At 56.2% G+C, this 18313-nt stretch overlaps 2 protein-coding genes across 3 annotated transcripts; both read left to right on the forward strand.

Moving 5' to 3' along the window:
* The first annotated feature begins 1048 nt into the window (after positions 1-1048).
* Positions 1049-4088, forward strand: LOC101519809 (CD209 antigen-like protein A). Of its 2 annotated transcripts, XM_004596009.2 has the most exons (6): positions 1049-1151; positions 1735-1821; positions 2031-2111; positions 2393-2544; positions 3219-3328; positions 3916-4088. In XM_004596009.2, the coding sequence occupies exons 1-6, from the start codon at positions 1106-1108 to the stop codon at positions 4064-4066; spliced, it is 627 nt and encodes a 208-aa protein (XP_004596066.2). In that variant the 5' UTR covers positions 1049-1105; the 3' UTR covers positions 4067-4088. The 2 variants fall into 2 exon arrangements, with proteins under 2 accessions (XP_004596066.2, XP_058514114.1); XM_058658131.1 differs by lacking the exon at positions 1735-1821.
* An 8840-nt stretch (positions 4089-12928) lies between these two features.
* On the forward strand, positions 12929-15924 carry CLEC4G (C-type lectin domain family 4 member G). Its single transcript, XM_058657943.1, has 9 exons — positions 12929-13002; positions 13244-13336; positions 13598-13651; positions 13793-13855; positions 14035-14139; positions 14834-14923; positions 15026-15174; positions 15350-15468; positions 15743-15924. Exons 1-9 carry the CDS (start codon positions 12960-12962, stop codon positions 15882-15884), a joined length of 858 nt encoding a protein of 285 aa, XP_058513926.1. The 5' UTR covers positions 12929-12959; the 3' UTR covers positions 15885-15924.
* The last annotated feature ends 2389 nt before the right edge of the window (positions 15925-18313 follow it).

An 18313-nucleotide genomic window follows, 5' to 3' on the forward strand; every position in this document is an offset into this window, starting at 1 on the left:
CCCTCAGAGGAGCCTGGGGCGGGGGGTGGGGTTTGTCACCAGGAAGGCCTGTGTGGGGTTAGGAGTTTGGGGGATTTCAATCCCATCCAGCAAGCTCTGTGGAGACTAAGCTCTGAAAAGCTTTTTTTTTTTTTTTTTTTTTGCTGTTTAAACAGATTTATTTATTGCCAGAGTTAGAGAAAGAAAGATCTTCTATCCACTGGTTCACTCCTCAGCCACAATAGCCAGCATTAGGCCAGAGCTGAAGCCAGGAGCCAGGGGCCTCCTCTGGGTTTGGGCCATTCTTGACTGCGTTTCCAGGCCACAAGCAGGGAGCTGGGTGGGAAGTGGGTCCTCCGGGATTAGAACCAGTGCCCATGTGGGATCTCAGCACTTGCAAAGCGAAGCCATGGCACCGGGTTCTAGTCATCTTTCTCTCATTTCCTTGGTACTGTCAGACTGTTTGGTCAGCAGCGTTGCAGCAGATGGCTAAGGGACGACCCTCCAGCTCCCCAGTCACAAGGCACAAAACATGGGGGGCTGCTTACCAGAATTCCTCGTACCCTCATCAGCCTCGACTATTAAGCTGTGTAATGGTCGTTTGTGTGAAGCGGTTACAGAGCGCCTCGTGCTGGTGCTCACAGACATTCCAGGAACCCCAGACGTGGCAGCAGCTCAGCCCTGAATGCCAAGGTTGGCAGAACTGACAGTAACCAAGGAACCAGGAACAGCAATAAAGCCAGCCAGCCAGGCCTGGAGGTCAGAAGGGAAGATGGGGCTGCTGCCCGCCCAACCCAGCCCAGCCTGGGTTCGGGGTGCGGAGGATCCCACAGCTGTCCCTCAGGCCTGCTGTGCTGGGAGGGTCCTAAGACTGCCCCCTTCCACCCCTAAACAGACATCCCTGGAACACACACACACACACACACACACACACACACACACACACGCTGCGATGAGGCTGAATATGAGCACCCTTCTCTCCTCCCTCCTTTCCGGAGCCCCTGTCCACTTCCCTGTTCCTCTTCCTGAGTGACGATAAATTCACGAGGGAGAATTGGGTAGCGGGAATGCAAGCTCAGCCCCCAGCAGGGACGCCCGGGCGAGGACAGGGCCGTATGCGAGGGACATGAGCGACTTCATGGCCATGAGGCAGCGGCCGCAGGGCCCCCTGGGTGAGGCTGTGGAGCAGGTGGTGGTGGGAGGGAGCTGTGGGGGCTGCAGGTATAGGCTCTGGGTAGAGGATGTCACACAGCCCAGGCTCTGACGCTGGCCCTCCAGATGGGGGGGGGGTCATGGAGAAGGGGTCTTCCCAAGAGCTGGGGTATCTGGGAGTGGAGGTATGGGTCTGGACTTCTGGGGTGCTGGGAGGTCAAGCCTGGGAACCTGGACCCCTGGGTTCTGGGAGATGGGGGCTAGAGTCCTGGAATCCTGGTGCTAGGAGGTGGGGATTGGGTGCTGAGAGCTGAGGTCTGGATCCCTGGGTGCTAAGAGGAGTGGTTGGGGGTTGGGGACCTGGATCCCTGGGTGCTGGGGACCTAGACCCCTGGGTGCTGGGAGGTAGGGTTGGGTGTTGGGAGGTTGGAGCCTGGACCCCTGGGTGCTGGGAGGTGGGGCTGGGGCCTGGACCCCTGGGTGCTGGGAGGTGGGGCTGGGGCCTGACCCCTGGGTGCTGGGAGGGGGGGCTGGGCTGCCTGTCCCCAGGCCAGCTGCAGGCAGGGACTCAGTGGCATGGAGCGCCTCTCCCCTCCCCCACAGGCCATCTCAGGAGTCACCTGTCCCTGGTGCTGCAGCTGCTGTGCGTCTTGCTGTGTGCTGTGCTGCTGGTAGCCATCCTGGCTCAAGGTCAGGGACAGGTCCGGCAGGGAAGGAAGAGGCGGTGGGGCAGGGTGGGGAGAGAATCCAGGCGTTGGAGCCCTCTCTCTCTCTCTGCAAGTTCAGCTCCCCTCTCCTTCCTTCGGATTTACAAGAGACATGACCCTCAAACGCTGTGTCCCCAGGACAGATCACAATGTAGGCATCTAATCAGTGCTGTTCTGCTTGTCTTGTCATAGTCTCCAAAGTCCCCAGCTGCCCAGAGCAGGAGTCCAAGGAGGAGTTGTATCAGGATCTGATGCAGCTGAAGGCAGGACTGGGTGAGTTCAGTACCTGGTCGACGGGCTGTGGGGCTCTGAGCCTTGAACTTCCCTCTGTGAAATGGGAACACAGGACACTCGGAGTCCACAGGAGGCCGTGGATACAATACGCGCTCCACAAAGCCAAGTCTACTTCCTTCTGCTCTGAGTTCTACAGTGATGGCTGGGTCCTGCTGGGTCCTGCTGGACTGGAGACGGGTGTGGAAGGAGCAGTGGACGTTGGCGGGGGAAGGGGCGTCCCAGCCTGTCCTACCTTTCGCTGCCCCCCTCCCTCCCCACAGCCAACCTGTGCCGCCCCTGTCCCTGGGACTGGACTTTCTTCCAGGGACACTGCTACTTCTTCTCCAAGTCCCAGCGGAACTGGCACGACTCCGTGTCGGCCTGCCAGGACGTGGGGGCCCAGCTGGTCATCGTCAGAAGCGATGAGGAGCAGGTTTGCTGGGCTGGGGTAGCGGGGGAGGTGAGCGTGTGTGGTGGCGATTGCATTCTGGCTATGGGTTTTCAGGGTGGAATCAGATGACACAAGACAATTATTGGAGGGGAGGTTTTCTGCAGCACTTGGGGGAGGCATGGATGGGGACAGGACAGGCCTGAGGAGGTCCCGGGCACCTTACAAGGGATCCCAAGAGAACACACATAAGCCTGGGGTGTGGGTAAGCGTGCCTTCGCTGGCTGTTGCATGGAGGGGTGTGGCGTTTACCTATCTCCCTGATGGATACACTCTCCGGGTGGGGGGGTTGCTGCTTCTACTCTGCGGCAGGGGTGAGGGGCAACCCTCGGGACGAGGCGCGTGGGCCTGGTCTGGAGCCCAAGCGTTCTGCCTGTCAGTCCATCACAGGGAGGGGGAGGCAGTGGAGTTGTTCAGAATGCACCTGCTGGAGACGCAGGTAACACAAATGCTGTGCACACGGCTGAGACAGCGTGTCCAGGGCCCGCTACGTCTGTGAGGGTCAGGACTCCGCTCCGCCAGACGTTAGAGGGTTGCACTGCAAACAGAACCTCCTGCCTGAAGTTTAGGGCCTCCGTGAGCCGGTCACAGGGTACTGTGTGTGGAGGCATGCCCTCCTCAGTCCTTGCCTCCTACCTTTTCTCTCTCTCTCTCCCTAGTCCTTCCTGCAACAGACTTCCAAGACGGTAGGCCACACTTGGATGGGGCTTTCGGACCTCAACAAGGAGGGCGTGTGGCACTGGGTGGACGGCTCGCCGCTCGAGCTCAAGTAGGTGCCAGACGGGGGAAGGGACGGCAAGTGTGACCTTAACTATCCCCAGGGGACCCTGCAGAACCTGTGGGCAGGAAAGGCTGCCCATCGGGGTGCCAACGGGGTGCCAGATGCCAATAATTACAACTTGCACGGCCACAGCGGCAGGTGGATTTTTCCAGCCTGGGCGGATATTTCACACCATAGGAATTGAATAGGGAAGTCCCAGGGAATATGATGGTTATTGCAGGTGCACCAACAGGGTGCATTTTAGGCGGCGGTTGGGGAGACCATGTCTTCCGGTCTATGGGAAGGAAAGGGGCAAAGTTGAGTTGGCAGGGTTAGAATCGGCGACCCTGCATCCTGTATTTGGTGCACCAGGGCTTGTGTGGCTCCTGACCTGCGTGGGTGGACTGAGGCATGGCCTCGAGGGTGATTGGCCACGCTCTCTCCTTTGGGTGGGTTTCACCCCTGAACAGGCTACGCTGCCTTCCAGCTCCCACGCGAGGCTCGGGTGCGGGGTTGGTCCGGGTGGGAGGACCTCCGGTGCGGGAAGACCTGGCAGCCGCTCACGTGCGTGCTGAGCGCCTGAACCTTCTTCGCAGCTTCACCAAGTTCTGGAACCGTGGGGAGCCTAACGACATCGGAGGGGAAGACTGTGCCGAGTTCAGGGGTGATGGTTGGAACGACTCGCTCTGCAACGGCCTCCGATTTTGGGTCTGCAAGCGGCCCGCCGGCTCCTGCACCCCGCAATAAAGACCGTGGCCCCCCAACACGCATGCGTACCCTGCAGCCTCACCCACCCCCACCCCGGGCGTCTGGCTGGACCGCACCCAGGGTCTCAGTTGCTTCTTGGCAGCCCCTTGGGGCTGAATAAAGCGAGTTGCTATGAGGCCTGCTCCGGCTTTGTGTGAGATGGGAAGGTGGGGCTGCCCCGTGCACCTGCTGCGGGCCTGGGGCTGTCTGTGCCCGGTTGCCCTTATACCTACGTTTTTCATTGTCAGCTGGAGCTCCGTGCATCTCCCAGTCAGTGTGTAAAGCACCCAGTTTCTTTGAACCTTGGGGTTCTACGATGGGTGTTCATATCTTATTTATTCTTAAAAAAAAAAAAAAAGATTTATTCATTTAAGGCAGAGCCAGAGAGAGAGAGAGAGAGAGAGAATTGTCTATCCATTGCTTCACTCTCCAAATGACCACAATAGCAGGAGCTGGACCAGGCTGAAGCCAGGAGCCAGGAGCTTTTTCCAGGTCTCCCACGTAGGTGCAGGGTCCCAAGGACTTGAGCCGTCCTCTGCGTCTTTCCCAGGCCACAAGAAGGGAGCAAGTGCTGGGACCCCAACTGGCATCCCATGTGGGATGCTGATGCCACAGGCAGCGGCTTAACGTACTGCGCCACCCATCCGGTGAACAAATCCTGAATTCCTCTGCCCACAGCCCAGCAGCTTATTGTACTGGGAAGCCCTGGCTAGCTCAGCAGCTCCCAGCAGCTGCTGCCTCTCCCTGCCTGTCCCCCTACTGGTGCATCCCGGAATTTGATCGCTGATGCACCTGCAGCCCAGGCTGTTTTGGGGGCGTGGCTCCAGGCCAACCTGTTGTTAAGTGTTCTGACATCTGTCAGACCTGCAGCTGTTACCGACGCTTCAGGTCCTGAATAATTTTTAGCTAATTTTGAGATAGCCATGCTTCAAATGGAACGAAGGTGTTCTATATTTGAAAGACAGAAATCTTCCCACCACAGGGTCACTCTCTGTGGTGGCCACAGCAACCGGGGCTGGGCCAGGCTGGAGCCAGGAGCTTGAAGCTCCATCTGGGTCGCCCACATAGGTGGCAGAGACCCAAGGACTTGGTGTCTAGCAGGGTAGACAGCCCCAGCAGAGGGCAAAGCCAGGAGTCGAACCCCTGCCCTCGGGCAGGGCATCCCATGCAGTGGGGTTAACGCTGCACCAAATGCCTCTCTCGCCAAAATGTTTAACATCATTGAACTGCACACCCAAGGTGTTCTTAATGGTTAGTTCTGGACCTCACATGACGCAGTTTAAAAACAGAAGTCTCTTTGGAGTTTTGGTTTGGGAAATCATTGCGCTTATAAATCAGGAAGGCACTGGAATCCTTTTACCATTCTTCTTGGGAATTCATTTTGAGTCTGTGTTGGATCCCAGTTAAGTGTGACAGCTTCCGATCTGTTCTTAAAGCTTCCTGATAGCTTGGATTTAAAAAAAAAAAAAAATATTTATTTGGGCCCGGCGGCGTGGCCTAGCAGCTGAAGTCCTCACCTTGAATGCACTGGGATCCCATATGGGCACTGGTTCTAAGCCTGGCAGCCCCACTTCCAGTCCAGCTCCCTGCTTGTGGCCTGTCGAGGACGGCCCAAAGCCTTGGGACCCTGCACCTGCGTGGGAGACCTGGAAGAGGTTCCTGGTTCCCAGCTTCGGATCGGCACAGCACCGGCCATCGCGGCTCACCTGGGGAGTGAATCATCGGACAGAAGATCTTCCTGTCTGTATATCTGACTTTGTAATAAAATAAATAAATCTTTTTTAAAAAAAAAAGGTGAGAAACCGCACCCACAGCCCAAGTGCATCAGTCCCAGGCATGGGGGACCGCCACCCGATGTCATCGCTGGGTCCCCGATGCGGAGCGTGCTCCAGGGGCTCTGCTCATGTGGTTTCGACAGTTCTGGAACGCTATTGAGTTCATTGCTGGAAGGATGAGAAAATTCATTCCAAGGTCCGTTGGCTGACATAGTCCACCTTAGAGTCTCCATCCAGCCAGATACTTGCTGTCAACGCTTGCCTGGGAGAGCTGTCCAATTTGTTCTATACCCTCCATGGTACTAGGTGTCATCTCAAGGCCTCCAATGAACTGGTTGTCATGTCCCCCATGTATATTGGGGGTATGCCGGCCACTGCACCATCTTCAGTGGCTGAGGAGGCCCATTTGGACTCATGCACTCCACGCTCGGACCTCAGATCCTTCTAGTATTCTCCTCATGGTTGGGTGACCCCAGACCTGAGCTGTGTGTTTGCTATCCGGTACAGGGTCTGGCTCAGTCCGTTACCCACCTCAGCCTACACACACACACTGGTGGTTGTAGGTGTGCGTCAGTTCTGTCTCCAGCCCCATCTATCACGTAAACCAAGGGATCCATTGCTCGTGTCTCATGTAAGGAGAACATTTCTCAAAGTTCCTGAAAGTTGCCCTTTATCAACCTGAAGAAGTTTGATCCTATTTCTGGTAGTACTCATCCATTGGGGGGGAGTGTTTATCTGGTTCACAGTTTGTTTTTTTTTTTAAAAAGGTTTATTTATTTTTATTAGAAAGGTGGATATACGGAGAGGAGGAGAGACAGAGAGGAAGATCTCCCGTCCAATGATTCACTCCCCAAGTGAGCCGCAATGGGCCGGTGAGCGCCGATCCGAAGCCAGGAACCTGGAACCTCTTCCGGGTCTCCCACGCGGGTGCAGGGTCCCAAAGCTTTGGGCCGTCCTCAACTGCTTTCCCGGGCCACAGGCAGGGAGCTGGATGGGAAGTGGAGCAGCTGCGAAACAAACCAGTCCTCACATAGTACGTCGGCACAAGAGGCAGCGTAGCAGTCAGCTGTGCTACCCCTTCAGGCCAGTGAACGTGTTCTTGTAAAGCTCCTGAAGGTGCAAGCAGCCCACGTGTGGCCAGTGGGTACAGTGTGGCATCCGCCAAATCTAAGGAGAAGAAAAGATGGAACAGAGAGAGCATACGAGAACACGCAGCATGCCTGCTGTTTGGTTGTGGTTGCTTTACGGGACGTGAAACAGGATCTGAAAGGCATGCAGGGGCCGATGCTTGACAAAGCGGGGCGGAAGGAGCCCACGCCCCCCTTTCCTCCGGGCTCATCAGCTTCTTAGCTCCTTTCACGGCGAGGAGGAAAGCCACCACCCTGTGCAGCCGTAAAGCATCTTGCATCGAGCTGGTTTGCAGGTTGATGCTGAGTCTCCCTATACCCAGAGAATGGTGTCTTCAGGGTGTGGTCCTGTGCGTGGGGAATCTTGGGCGGGGAGCCTGTCTCACTGACCTCATCTTAGTCTATTTGGGTGTTACTATAAGAAGATACCCAAGGCATTTTTAAATTTTCAAGTTTTATTTACTTATGGGCCCGGCGGCATGGCCTAGCGGCTAAAGTCCTCACCTTGAACGCACCGGGATCCCATATGGGCGCCGGTTCTAATCCTGGCAGCTCCACTTCCCATCCAGCTCCCTGCTTGTGGCCTGGGAAAGCAGTCGAGGACGGCCCAAAGCTTTGGGACCCTGCACCCGCGTGGGAGACCCGGAAGAGGTTCCTGGTTCCCGGTTCCCGGCTTCGGATCGGCACTCACCGGCCCGTTGCGGCTCACTTGGGGAATGAAACATCGGATGGAAGATCTTCCTCTCTGTCTCGCCTCCTCTCTGTATATCCGGCTTTCCAATAATAATAAAAAATCATTTAAAAAAAGAGATTTATTTATTTATTTTATTGCAAAGTCAGATATACAGAGAGAAGAATCAGAGAGGAAGATCTTCCGTCCGATGATTCACTCCCCAAGTGAGTGCAATGGTCGGTGCTGCACCGATCCGAAGCCAGGAGCCAAGAGCTTCCTCCAGGTCACTTGGGGAGTGGATCATCAGACGGAAGATCTTCCGCTCTGTCTCTCCTCCTCTCTGTATGTCTGACTTTACATTACAAATCAGTAAATCTTTAAAAAATGATAAGATAATAAAAAAATTGTAAACAAACAAACAAACAAAGCATCACCCGAATTTGGCAAAGGAAGAAACTATTCTAAAACCAACAGAATTAAACTGTGCATTCTTGGGATTATGCAGCCAGTGAGCGGCTGGGGATCCTGCTGTCTCCTGGGAGAGCCAAATGCACTCAGCCAGGCTCCTCGGTCGGTCCGTCCGTGCGGAGCCCTGAGACCCAATGACCTTGTGAAGGCTTGGTCATCTGTCCACAGCATCCCTTGGGATAGCGAACACCTTCTCTCATGTTGATTCATTTTTATTTAGTTGAGAAGAATACATGCACGCACACAGAGCTCCCTTCCACTGACTGAAGCGCCCAATGCTCCCAGCAGTTGGTGCTGGGCTGAAGCCAATGCCAGGAGCCTGGAACTCCATCAGGGTCTCCGATGTGAGTAGGAGGAGCGTAGACACATGGGCCTCCAGGCGTCTGAGCTGGAATTGAGAGCAAAAATGGAACTTGAGGGCCCGGTGGCGCTGGCCTAGCGGCTAAAGTCCTCACCTTGAAAGTGCCGGGATCCCATATGGACGCTGGTTCTAATCCCGGCAGCTCCACTTCCCATCCAGCTCCCTGCTTGTGGCCTGGGAAAGCAGTTGAGAACAGCCCAATGCTTTGGGACCCTGCACCCATGTGGGAGACCCGGAGGAAGTTCCTGGCTCCTGGCTCCTGGCTTCGGGTTCGGCACAGCACCGGCCATTGCACTCACTTGGGGAGTGAATCATTGGACGGAAGAGCTTCCTCTCTATCTCTCCTCCTCTCTGTATATCTGGCTTTGTAATAAAAACAAATAGATCTTTAAAAAAAATGGAACTTGAACTTTGGGCACCTGGACATCTTAACCACTAGGCCGGACACCTGCCCTTGGGAAACGAATTCCAACTTGAGTCTTAGTGGGAGCACTCCTGCAATGTTCCTCCACATCTCTGGGGTGATCTAGCCCCAGGAGAGGCTCCCCAGCCCTCACCTGTCAAAATCATTTCCAGCTTCTGTAAAGCTGCCCAAGCCTTGTGTGTCCTGATGCCACGTTGTGGGGAGCCTTCTCTCTCCCACCCAGCTCGCCACCTCCTCCGGGAAGCTTTCCCAGACCTTCCGGAATCAGTCTGACCCATCACAGCCTCCTCACTCTTCTCACCTCTCCACGGGGGGTCCCATATTCCTGCGCTGAAAAAGCTAGAGGTGGACTATGGTATGACCCGTGTCATAGCTGGGATTTCGCTTTCCCTGGCAAGTTCTGGATGCCGGACTGGTGGTCTGTGCTTCCAAGGTGGCACCACGGACAGGATTACATCATAGCAACCCCCTTCCCATCTCCCTTGCCTTTCAAAAAAATATTTCTTCATTTTAAAAGATATATATTTTTTGAAAGGCCGGAGCTGAGGCAATTTGACACCAGGAGCTTCTTCCGGGTCTCCCATGTGTATGCAGGGTCCCAAGGCTTTGGGCCGTCCTCCACTGCTTTCCCAGGCCACAAGCAGGGAGCTGGATGGGAAGTGGAGCATCTGGGATGCAACTAGGCCCCATATGGGATGTGAGCACAGCAGGTAGAGGATTACCTTGCTATGCCACCGCGCTGGCCGCTGCCTTATCTTACGCCAGGGCTGGAGCACGGAGCCTGGGTGCCTTCTCTTCTCTAACCAAAAGTGTCTGTGCCGTCCAGGCTGTCCGCTGCAGGAACACCCCTCCCCACCCTCTGTGGTCTCCTACATGGCTCCCTCCCTTCCCTCCCGACAAGGGCTGACGCATCCCTTCTACCCAACTCCTTCAACGAGACTGCAAAGATGATACAATGTTCACTTTCTCATTTCTTCTTAGTAAGTGCTTCTCAGGGTGTGGCCTGCCAGAAAGTTGTGGCCCAACGTCAAGCTCTTCTGCTCAGTCAGCTACTGGCATCTGCTGTGAGAGGAGAGAGAGAGAGAGAGACAGAGAGAGGGAGAGAGAGAGAGAAAAGAGAGAGAGATTGGGAGATCTTCCACATGCTGGTACAATTCCCCCAGGTAGCCACAACAGCCAGAGGCTGTTCAGTCTGAAACCAGGAGCCAGGAGCTCCAGCCGGGTCTCCCACATGGGTGCAGGAACCCAAGCACTTGAACCACCTTGCTCTGTTTTCCCAGGCGCATCAGCAGGGAGCTGGATGGGAAACGGAGCCACTGGAACTCGAACTGGTGCCCCTGTGGGATGCTGTTCCATCCCTGGCTTGCTTGTCACCTTCATTTCAGGGCAAACATGTGTTTTTTCTTATCCTTTGTGTTGGCATCAATTTCTAGAAGTTTTTTTCTACAGGGCCTGGCGCAATGGCTCAGTGACTAAATCCTTATCTTTCAAGCACCCACATCCCATACGGGCGCCGGTTCTAATCCCGGCAGCTCCACTTCCTATCCAGCTCCCTGCTTGTGGCCTGGGAACGCAGCAGAGGACGGCCCAAAGCTTTGGGACCCTATACTTGTGTGGGAGACCTGGAAGAAGCTTCTGGCTCCTGGCTTCGAATTGGCTCAGCTCCAGCCATTTGCGACCACTTGGGGAGTGAACCAATGGACAGAAGATCTTCCTCTCTGTCTTTCCTTCCCTCTATAGTTGTGCCTTTCTGATAATAAGGATGATAATGATAAACAGGAGGAGGAGTGGGAGTTGTGGCACAGTGGGTTAAGCCGCTGCTTGGGATAGATGCATACCACAATAGACTTTGAGTCCCACTCAGCTCCCTGCTGAAGAACCTGGGAAAAAGCAGAGACAGCTAAACTCCCGTGGGTCCCTGCCACCCACGTAGGGGACCTGGGTGGCGTTTCAGGCTATTGGCTTCAGCCCAGCCCAGCCCCAGGCGTCAGGGCTTCTATTTGTAGAGTGAGCCAGTAGATGGACGATCTTTCTATCTCTCTCCTGCTCCGCCTTTCGACTAAATAAAGGGTCCCGGATAGTTGGAAAGCAACATCAGAAGGGTGGGATGAAAACTCAAGCAAACAAAAATCAACTTTCACCCAATGCTTTGGGCGAAGTCTCCTCCTATCCTCCACCCACCGGGTCTGTGGACTTCACACCCAGCACAAGGCAGCTCTTATCTTCCTAAAACCAAGTGGTTGCTACCCCACCCTGGGCTGGCAGCGTGGTCTCTGAGGCCCGAGACTCACTCCGGGAATGGTGGGAGAAACTTTCCTTACATTCCCTTTGCTATCGCAAACCAGAGGGTTAAAACTTGGTCAATATCCCAGCAGGTGACTGGCCTTGTTCATGTCCCAGTTCTGCATTTACTGGACTTAAAAAAAATGGATCAAGTCATGTGTTTTCTGCTAAACAATGAAAGCTGACCAGGCATGAACGCTCTGAAACAAAGCAAGCAAGTTTGGCTCAATTTTACTCTGTCGCACACCCACACACACCAGGCTGACAGCCACCTGCCCGCCTTAGACGGTTTACTAGGGAGTTCAAGGTTAAGGGCCAGCAACTGTTGCTGGTTCGGAGCTGGGAGAACTCAGCAAGGCAGCACAGAAAAGTGTGGAGTGAGACACATGTGAAGCACACGTATGTAACACATGTGTGTGTCCTCTGGTTTTTCCCTCTCCTTACAAAGCCACCAGGATTCACTCCTTCGGACTTCACCCTAACGACCTTGAACTTGTCTAGTCCTCCTCACTGACCCTCCCCTCCTGTCCCCCACTTTGAAATTCTCTGGGCTTCGTGGTAATAGCCTTGCATCCACCGCTGGGATCCCATAGGGGCGTTGGTTCCAATCCCAGCAGCTCCACTTCCCATCCAGCTCCCTGCCTGTGGCCTGGGAAAGCAGTGGAGGACGGCCCAAAGCCTTGGGAGCATTGGGAGCCTTGGGCTCCTGGCTTCAGATTGGCTCAGCTCCAGTCGTTGCGGCCACTTGGGGAGTGAATCAGCGGATAGAGGATCTTTCCTCTCTGTCTCTCCTCCTCTCTGCATATCTGATTTTTAAAAAAGGTTTATTGGTTTTTATTACAAAGTCAGATATACAGAGAAAAGGAGAGACAGAGAGGAAGATCTTCCATCCGATGGTTTATTCCCCAAGTGAGCGCAACGGCCAGTGCTCTGCCAATCCGAAGCCAGGAGCCAGTAACTTCCTCTGGGTCTCCCACGCGGGTGCAGGGTCCCAAGGCTTTGAGCCATCCTTGATTGCTTTCCCAGGCCACAAGCAGGGAGCTGGATGGGAAGTGGAGCTGCCGGGATTAGAACCCGCGCCCACATGGGATGCAGGCAACAATGATTAGTGTTTGACTCATCGCGCCCAGTGGCAATAAAATGGCTCATTACGCTTGCTCACGTAGCCCGGGCTTCCAGATCAAAACAGAACTCAGCCCAGCATGTCCTACCTGGGAGTTTGGAGTCATCCACTACGGGGAAGAGGCATGATAGACAAATTCTACAAGGGTCTCAGCATCTTCCCACACCTCCCTCCGTTGACTCTTTCCATTGCATTCCCCCCCACACACACACGTTCACCCAGCCCATGGCACCTGCCGTCACTCCTCAATCGGCCACAAAGTTCAAGGTCTTCTGTGGTCCAATCCATGCCAGGCAGCTTCTGGGACGTTTAAGAAGGGAAGCCACGCCCAAAGGGACAGCAGGTGTCAGAAGTCAGCCCTAAGGACCACGTTCCCCAAAGCAGGGCCCAGTACCAGTCCTGGGGTGGGGTTGGGTTGGTGGGGTGAGGGGGAGCGGGTAGCTGTGTCTCCCAGGACAGGGTGGCTAAGCCTGCCACCTGACTCCCTCCTAGCCCAGCAGGGGCCTCCCCCCTTCCCACCCACCCCTCGTGTTGTGGTTGGTCAGCTCCCATTACCGAGAATTAGGCTAAGGAAATAGGAAGGAAGGGAGAATGGGTGGGGCAAGGCAGAGTAGGGGCTAAATTAAGATCTGGGCTCCGCGCTGGGTCCTTGCGCTGCCATGGAGTCCTTCGGATACATGAAATGGGGTGATGGCCCTGGAGGTAAAAATCTTCACCTTGGGTGTCCCCCACTACCACCATGCCCCGGTTCGATGGGGGAAGGGGCGGGGCGCTACACCTGCCTCCCGCAGTGGCTGTGGTACCCCAGGCGGGTGTCTTAACCTCTCTGAAGCCTGTTGGGAATCCCAGTGCCCAGGGTTCGGTCCTGGGTTGGAGGTGAGGGGTCGGGACGCTGGGGAGGGTATTGGACGAGGGACCTAGGAATCCATCTGTATTCTTCCAGGACACTGGAAGTCCAGAGCTTTCTTCTTAGCTTTGGCTGTCCTGGCGGGCACGGTCTTATGGGCGCTGATTCTGAGTGTTTTCCTGTCCCATGGTGAGTGAGCCCCTGTCGGGAGAAGAGGTGGGGTGTACTGGTCCGGCTTCCATGCTCTGCGTGCACCTGAGCGTGTGCGCGCCAGTGGAGGACCTCGCGCGCCGGTGTGCGTGCCCCCAGCTCGTGCCTCTATCCGCGTGTTCCGAGACAGGGCAGTGATGGGTGGGGAAGGAGCGTGCCCTCACTCCACGATGCGGTGTGTTGGAAGGGGTTCTGGGGTCGGCACTTCCCGGACGCCCCCTACAGAAACCTTTCCCGTAGCTTCCACTCAGCGGGAAGAGCTGTTCCACGAACTGGAAGAACTGAGCGCAAATGGTGCGTGCTAAGAGGCCAGTGCCGGGGGGGCGGAGAGCGAGAGGATGGCGAGTGCGTGGGGACCCCAAGGTCCTCAGGGCGGGGAGGGGTGTCCCTGCAGCGGCTGACCCAGCATGCTCGTGGGGCGGGGGGTCGTTGCAGCTTCCAAGCACGGGGTGGCACTGGGCACCTTGAAGAAGGATGTTGGAACCTGTCAGAGCTGCTGTGAGTGAGCGAGGTGGGGAAGGAGGGCGCGCTGCTGGGGCTTGGAGGGGTGAAGTTTGTGGGGCGGGGCTTGCGGCAGGCAGGTGGGGCCCCGGGGCACGCTGGTCTCAGAAGTCCGGCTCCCTGCTTTGGCCCTCCTCCTCCACCTGCTGCTCCTCGCCCTTCCTGGTGCTTTGTAGGCGAGACAGTCCAAGGACAGCTGCAGAGCGCACTCAGGGAGCTGGCGGCCACGCAGACCAAGTTGTTGCAACAAGAGAACTCCTTGAAGGAACTGACCACCAGCGGTGAGGGGCTTCCTTATCCTCTGAGACCTGATCAAGCCCCTAGCCCTGCCCGGTCCATCTGGTGGATTCTGGCCTGGGCCATCCCTCCCGCCACATCTGGCCCTTACTTAGCTGGTTATGACAGTCTGGGGCTCGAAATGCCTGTTTTTATTTGGAGACAGAAAGAGCCACCTGCTGATTTACTGCCCCAAATACTACAGAGATGGAACCGCGTCGGGATGAAACCTGGGAGAGGAGGGGATGGGACATGGGACGACTCAGTGGCAGGGACCCAAGGGCTTGAGTTATCGCCTGAGCCAGGACTCAAACCCAGACGCTACTATGGAATGTTCCAGCCCAAGTAGCAAATCAAACACCTGTTCCTTATGTGTTTGTTGTGGAGACAGAGATGTCCCACCTGCTGGTGCCCATAACAGCCAGGGTTGGGCATGGGCTGCAATCAGCACCCGGGAAAACCATCCAACTCTCCCAAGGAGATGCCAGGGACCCACCTGTTGGAGCCTTCACCTGTTGCCTCCCAGGGTGGGGGGGAACATTAGCAGGGAGCCGGAAGCAGGAGCCAAAGGGGAAACTCAAATGTGGTCCCTCCCACGGGGGGAGGGGGGCATCCCAGCCTGTGGCTCCCCTGCTAGGCCAGCCACCCACCCCCAAGACCCTGCCTGCATGGCTCGATTCCACCCCCCTGATTCCACAGTGACCCAGGACGCGGCTAAAGCAAACCGGGACCGTGAGGACATCCGCAATGAGCTGTACCGCGCCCTGCAGAATGTGCAGTCCCAGAACGGTGTGCCGGAGGCAGGGGAGGGGAGGGGCTGCCCGAGGGGACCCCACCTGGATCCCCACATCTGGAGCAACTAGCGACCCGCGCCCACCCTCCTCCCCACAGGCTCCTGCGAGCCGTGTCCGGAATCGTGGCGCGTCTTCGAGGGTTCCTGCTACTTTTTCTCAGAGAAAAAGGCTTCGTGGCAGGAGGCGCAGCAGCAATGTGCGCTTGCCAGTGCACACCTGGTGGTGATTGGAAGCCTGGAGGAGCAGGTGCGGGGGAAACCCGGGGCCTGTTTGAGAGGGCCAAGCATGGGTGTGTGTTGGGGGGCTGTCACACGATGGGTGTGGCCCATATGGACACAAGGGTGGGAGGGACAGGCCCGTGAATGGGTAGAGGGGAGTGGAAAGGTGGGGTTTCCGGCCTCAGCTCCCCGTTTCCTGCTAGGGCTTCCTAAATCGCAATATACAACGCGATCATGGCTACTGGCTGGGCCTGCGCGCCGTGCGCCGGCTGGGCAGGGTTGAACGCTACCAGTGGGTGGATGGGCTCACCATGGGTTTCAGGTAAGGACAGATTACCTTGGTGAGATTTGTGGAGGGGGCCGGGTTCGCTTCCAGCGGCACTGGTTTCGGGGACTTCTCGACTTGAGGTTGGGTTCCAAGGTGTGGGAAGGTGGGTTCCTGGAAGGGAGCAGGTTGTTAGAGGGCAGGGCGTGTCCAGATGCGTTCTGAGAGCCTAAGCTGGAGCCCAGATGCACCTGTCGCGGCCACCATCACCGGGAGCCTCCCTCCAACCCTCACCGCCTCTCACAGCCTCGGTTCACCGGATCCCTTGCAGCTACTGGAACACTGGGGAACCCAACGACTCCAGGAGGGAGGAAGACTGCGTCATGATGCTGGACTCGGGGCTGTGGAACGACGCCCCCTGCAGGAATGAGAGGGATCATTGGATTTGTGAAAAGAGGCGTAGCAGCTGCTGACCCTGCTCCTTGGGATGCCAGGCGTTGCGTCACCAGCCCGGCTCCAGACACCCACTGTCCAAGATTCTTTTTTCTAAACTACCTTGCCCAGCCAAGCCCAGCCCAGTCCGATCCGGCCCAGCCCAGCCCAGCCCTGTCCAGTGCTTGTATCCTGAGATTGGATCTGCAGCATAAGACCTCCCCCGATCTGCATCTCCCCCACTCCAAAATCTCTTCACTCCCTGACTCCTGGGGTCTACCCCTTCCTCTCTTGCAGCCCACCATATCAGGTGGAGCTGTTCGGTGTCCCGGCTTTCCCCCACCCTCCACCCCTCGCCGTTTGAGGAAACAGCATTAAACATTTGAGAACATGACCCAGACTCGTGGCTCTGCTTAGCTGCCCTGCCAGATGCTGGTTAGCGACCTGGGAGTGGCTTCTGATCACTCCAGGGACCCCCTAACCCTTGGGTGCCCCTGACACTTGCTGCGATGGGAGGTGTAGCCTGCTCTAAGCCAGGGAGTCTTGTAGGTGGCCTCTGCAGGATCCCACTCCGTGCAGTGTCTTGTGGCCACGGGGTGGCGCCCTAGACAGAGGCGGCTTCTGCGGCATGGTGGGCGGTCAGCAGCAGGTGCAGCAGGACCGGGCAAGCAGCCCAGCGCCCAGGGCAGGGTGCCCAGTCGGATCTGAGCCTTCCGCACCACAGGACAGAGCACAGACACCACCCCCCTTTTCTGGGGCCTGAGGACTCCGGCAGTGGCCGGAGCCCCTCCCCTTGCACCAGCTGGCAGGCTTCCTGACAGTGGGACTGGATGGGAGGCTGAGCGAGTTTTTCCCAGGGTCTTCCACCGAGGGTGAAATCGGGCTGTGGCCAGGACCAGGCTCCTGCTGGAAGCTCTAGGGAGAGTTTGTTTTCTTTACTTGACTTTCAGTTTCTGTGGCTGATTTTGGCGTAAACAAAGTGCATGAAAATGTCCAGTGCCGAGCGAATGTCTAGGCAGGTGTCACAAAAAAGCCACTTCTGCTCTTCGCCATCCCCCAGCAAGATACCCAGGGTGAGGGGGTGAGGGGGTGAGGGGGTGAGGGGGTGAGGGGGTGAGGGGGTGAGGGGGTGAGGGGGTGAGGGGGTGAGGGTATCTTCGTGCTCAAGGAAGGCTGATGTTCAGGAGCGGGAGAACAGGAAGCCAGGAGTTGAGTCAGATAACCCAGAAGGACAGGAAGTAACGGTCACGTCCACCCGTGGTTGATAAGGCGAGTTTTCACGGAGCAGCAGATGTGGGGAGGGGATGGGGGTGGGAAAGACTGGGGTCCAGAGATCTCTGATATTGCAATGACAGCCCTAGGAGGGGGGGAGTGGGACCCCATCCCCATTTCAGTGGAACAGAGACAAGGAGAGGAGTTGGTGACCATGGCACAAGATAGGACTTCAGGACCCAGTGCGCTGGCCTAGTGGCTAAAGTCCTTGCCTTGAAATCACCAGGATCCCATAGGGGCGCCGGTTCTAATCCCGGCAGCTCCACTTCCCATCCAGCTCCCTGCTTGTGGCCAGGGAAAGCAGTCAAGGATGGCGCAAAGCCTTGGGACCCTGCTATATATATATATATATATATATATATATATATATATATATATATATATATATATATATAACATAGATTTTCTTGTTTGATTTATTTGAAAGGTAGTTTCAGAGAGAGAGAGGGGGAGAGACAGAGATCTTTCCTCTTCTGGCTCACACTCCCCCAAATGGCCACAACAACCAGAACTGAGCCAGGCTGAAGCCAGGAGCTCCAACCAGGTCTCCCACAGGGGTGACAGGGACCCAAGCACTTGGTCCGTCCTCTGCTGCTTTCCCAGGCCATTAATGGGGAGCTGGATGGGAAGTAGAGCAGCTGGGACGGCAGCCATATTTAATTTTTCATTAACATACAATTATATATGAGTGTTCATCGGTATCCAGGGATGGGTAGGTCTCTGCCAACCGTGTGGGAGACCCAGATGGAGCTCCTGGCTCCTGGCTTCAGCCTGGCCCAGCTGTAGCTGTTGTGACCACTTGGGGGAATGAGCCAACGAATGGAAGATTCTCTAAAGAGAGAGAGATGGATTGAGGTAGTGGACTGAAGAATGCGCAGGAGAAAGCGCCATGATAAAGCAAAATCTGGAGATTCTAGAACTAACATTCTAGAACATTCTAGAACATTCTAGAACTAAGGCTCTCACCCACACCTGGAGGCTGGCCCGGTGAATTCCCAGGGTCCCAGGAACCACGCTGTGTTTTGCTGCCACCTCGCTGCCAGAGTAGGAAGTGATGAGGGCAGACAGGGACAGGAGAGAGTGGGGGGGGTGGGTGAGGTCAGCCATGGAAACTTCTGGAAAAGCCAACCATCTTCCCTTGGGTGTCTGATCCAGAGCTGTGGATGGCCGAGTTTATGCCACAACCATGAAACACATG

Source organism: Ochotona princeps, chromosome 33 (genome assembly GCF_030435755.1).
Source record: "Ochotona princeps isolate mOchPri1 chromosome 33, mOchPri1.hap1, whole genome shotgun sequence".
Classification (NCBI taxonomy): domain Eukaryota; kingdom Metazoa; phylum Chordata; class Mammalia; order Lagomorpha; family Ochotonidae; genus Ochotona; species Ochotona princeps.

What these genes read in the sequence shown, in the direction of transcription:
- LOC101519809 (XM_004596009.2), top strand. Translation starts at nt 1,106, where the DNA reads ATGAGCGACTTCATGGCCATGAGGCAGCGGCCGCAGGGCCCCCTGG. An exon ending in GCAGCTGAAGGCAGGACTGG is followed by an intron (nt 2,112 to 2,392) that starts GTGAGTTCAGTA and finishes CCCTCCCCACAG; the next exon opens with CCAACCTGTGCCGCCCCTGT. An exon ending in GGCTCGCCGCTCGAGCTCAA is followed by an intron (nt 3,329 to 3,915) that starts GTAGGTGCCAGA and finishes CCTTCTTCGCAG; the next exon opens with CTTCACCAAGTTCTGGAACC.
- CLEC4G (XM_058657943.1), top strand. Translation starts at nt 12,960, where the DNA reads ATGGAGTCCTTCGGATACATGAAATGGGGTGATGGCCCTGGAG. An exon ending in GAAGGAACTGACCACCAGCG is followed by an intron (nt 14,140 to 14,833) that starts GTGAGGGGCTTC and finishes CTGATTCCACAG; the next exon opens with TGACCCAGGACGCGGCTAAA. An exon ending in GGGCTCACCATGGGTTTCAG is followed by an intron (nt 15,469 to 15,742) that starts GTAAGGACAGAT and finishes GATCCCTTGCAG; the next exon opens with CTACTGGAACACTGGGGAAC.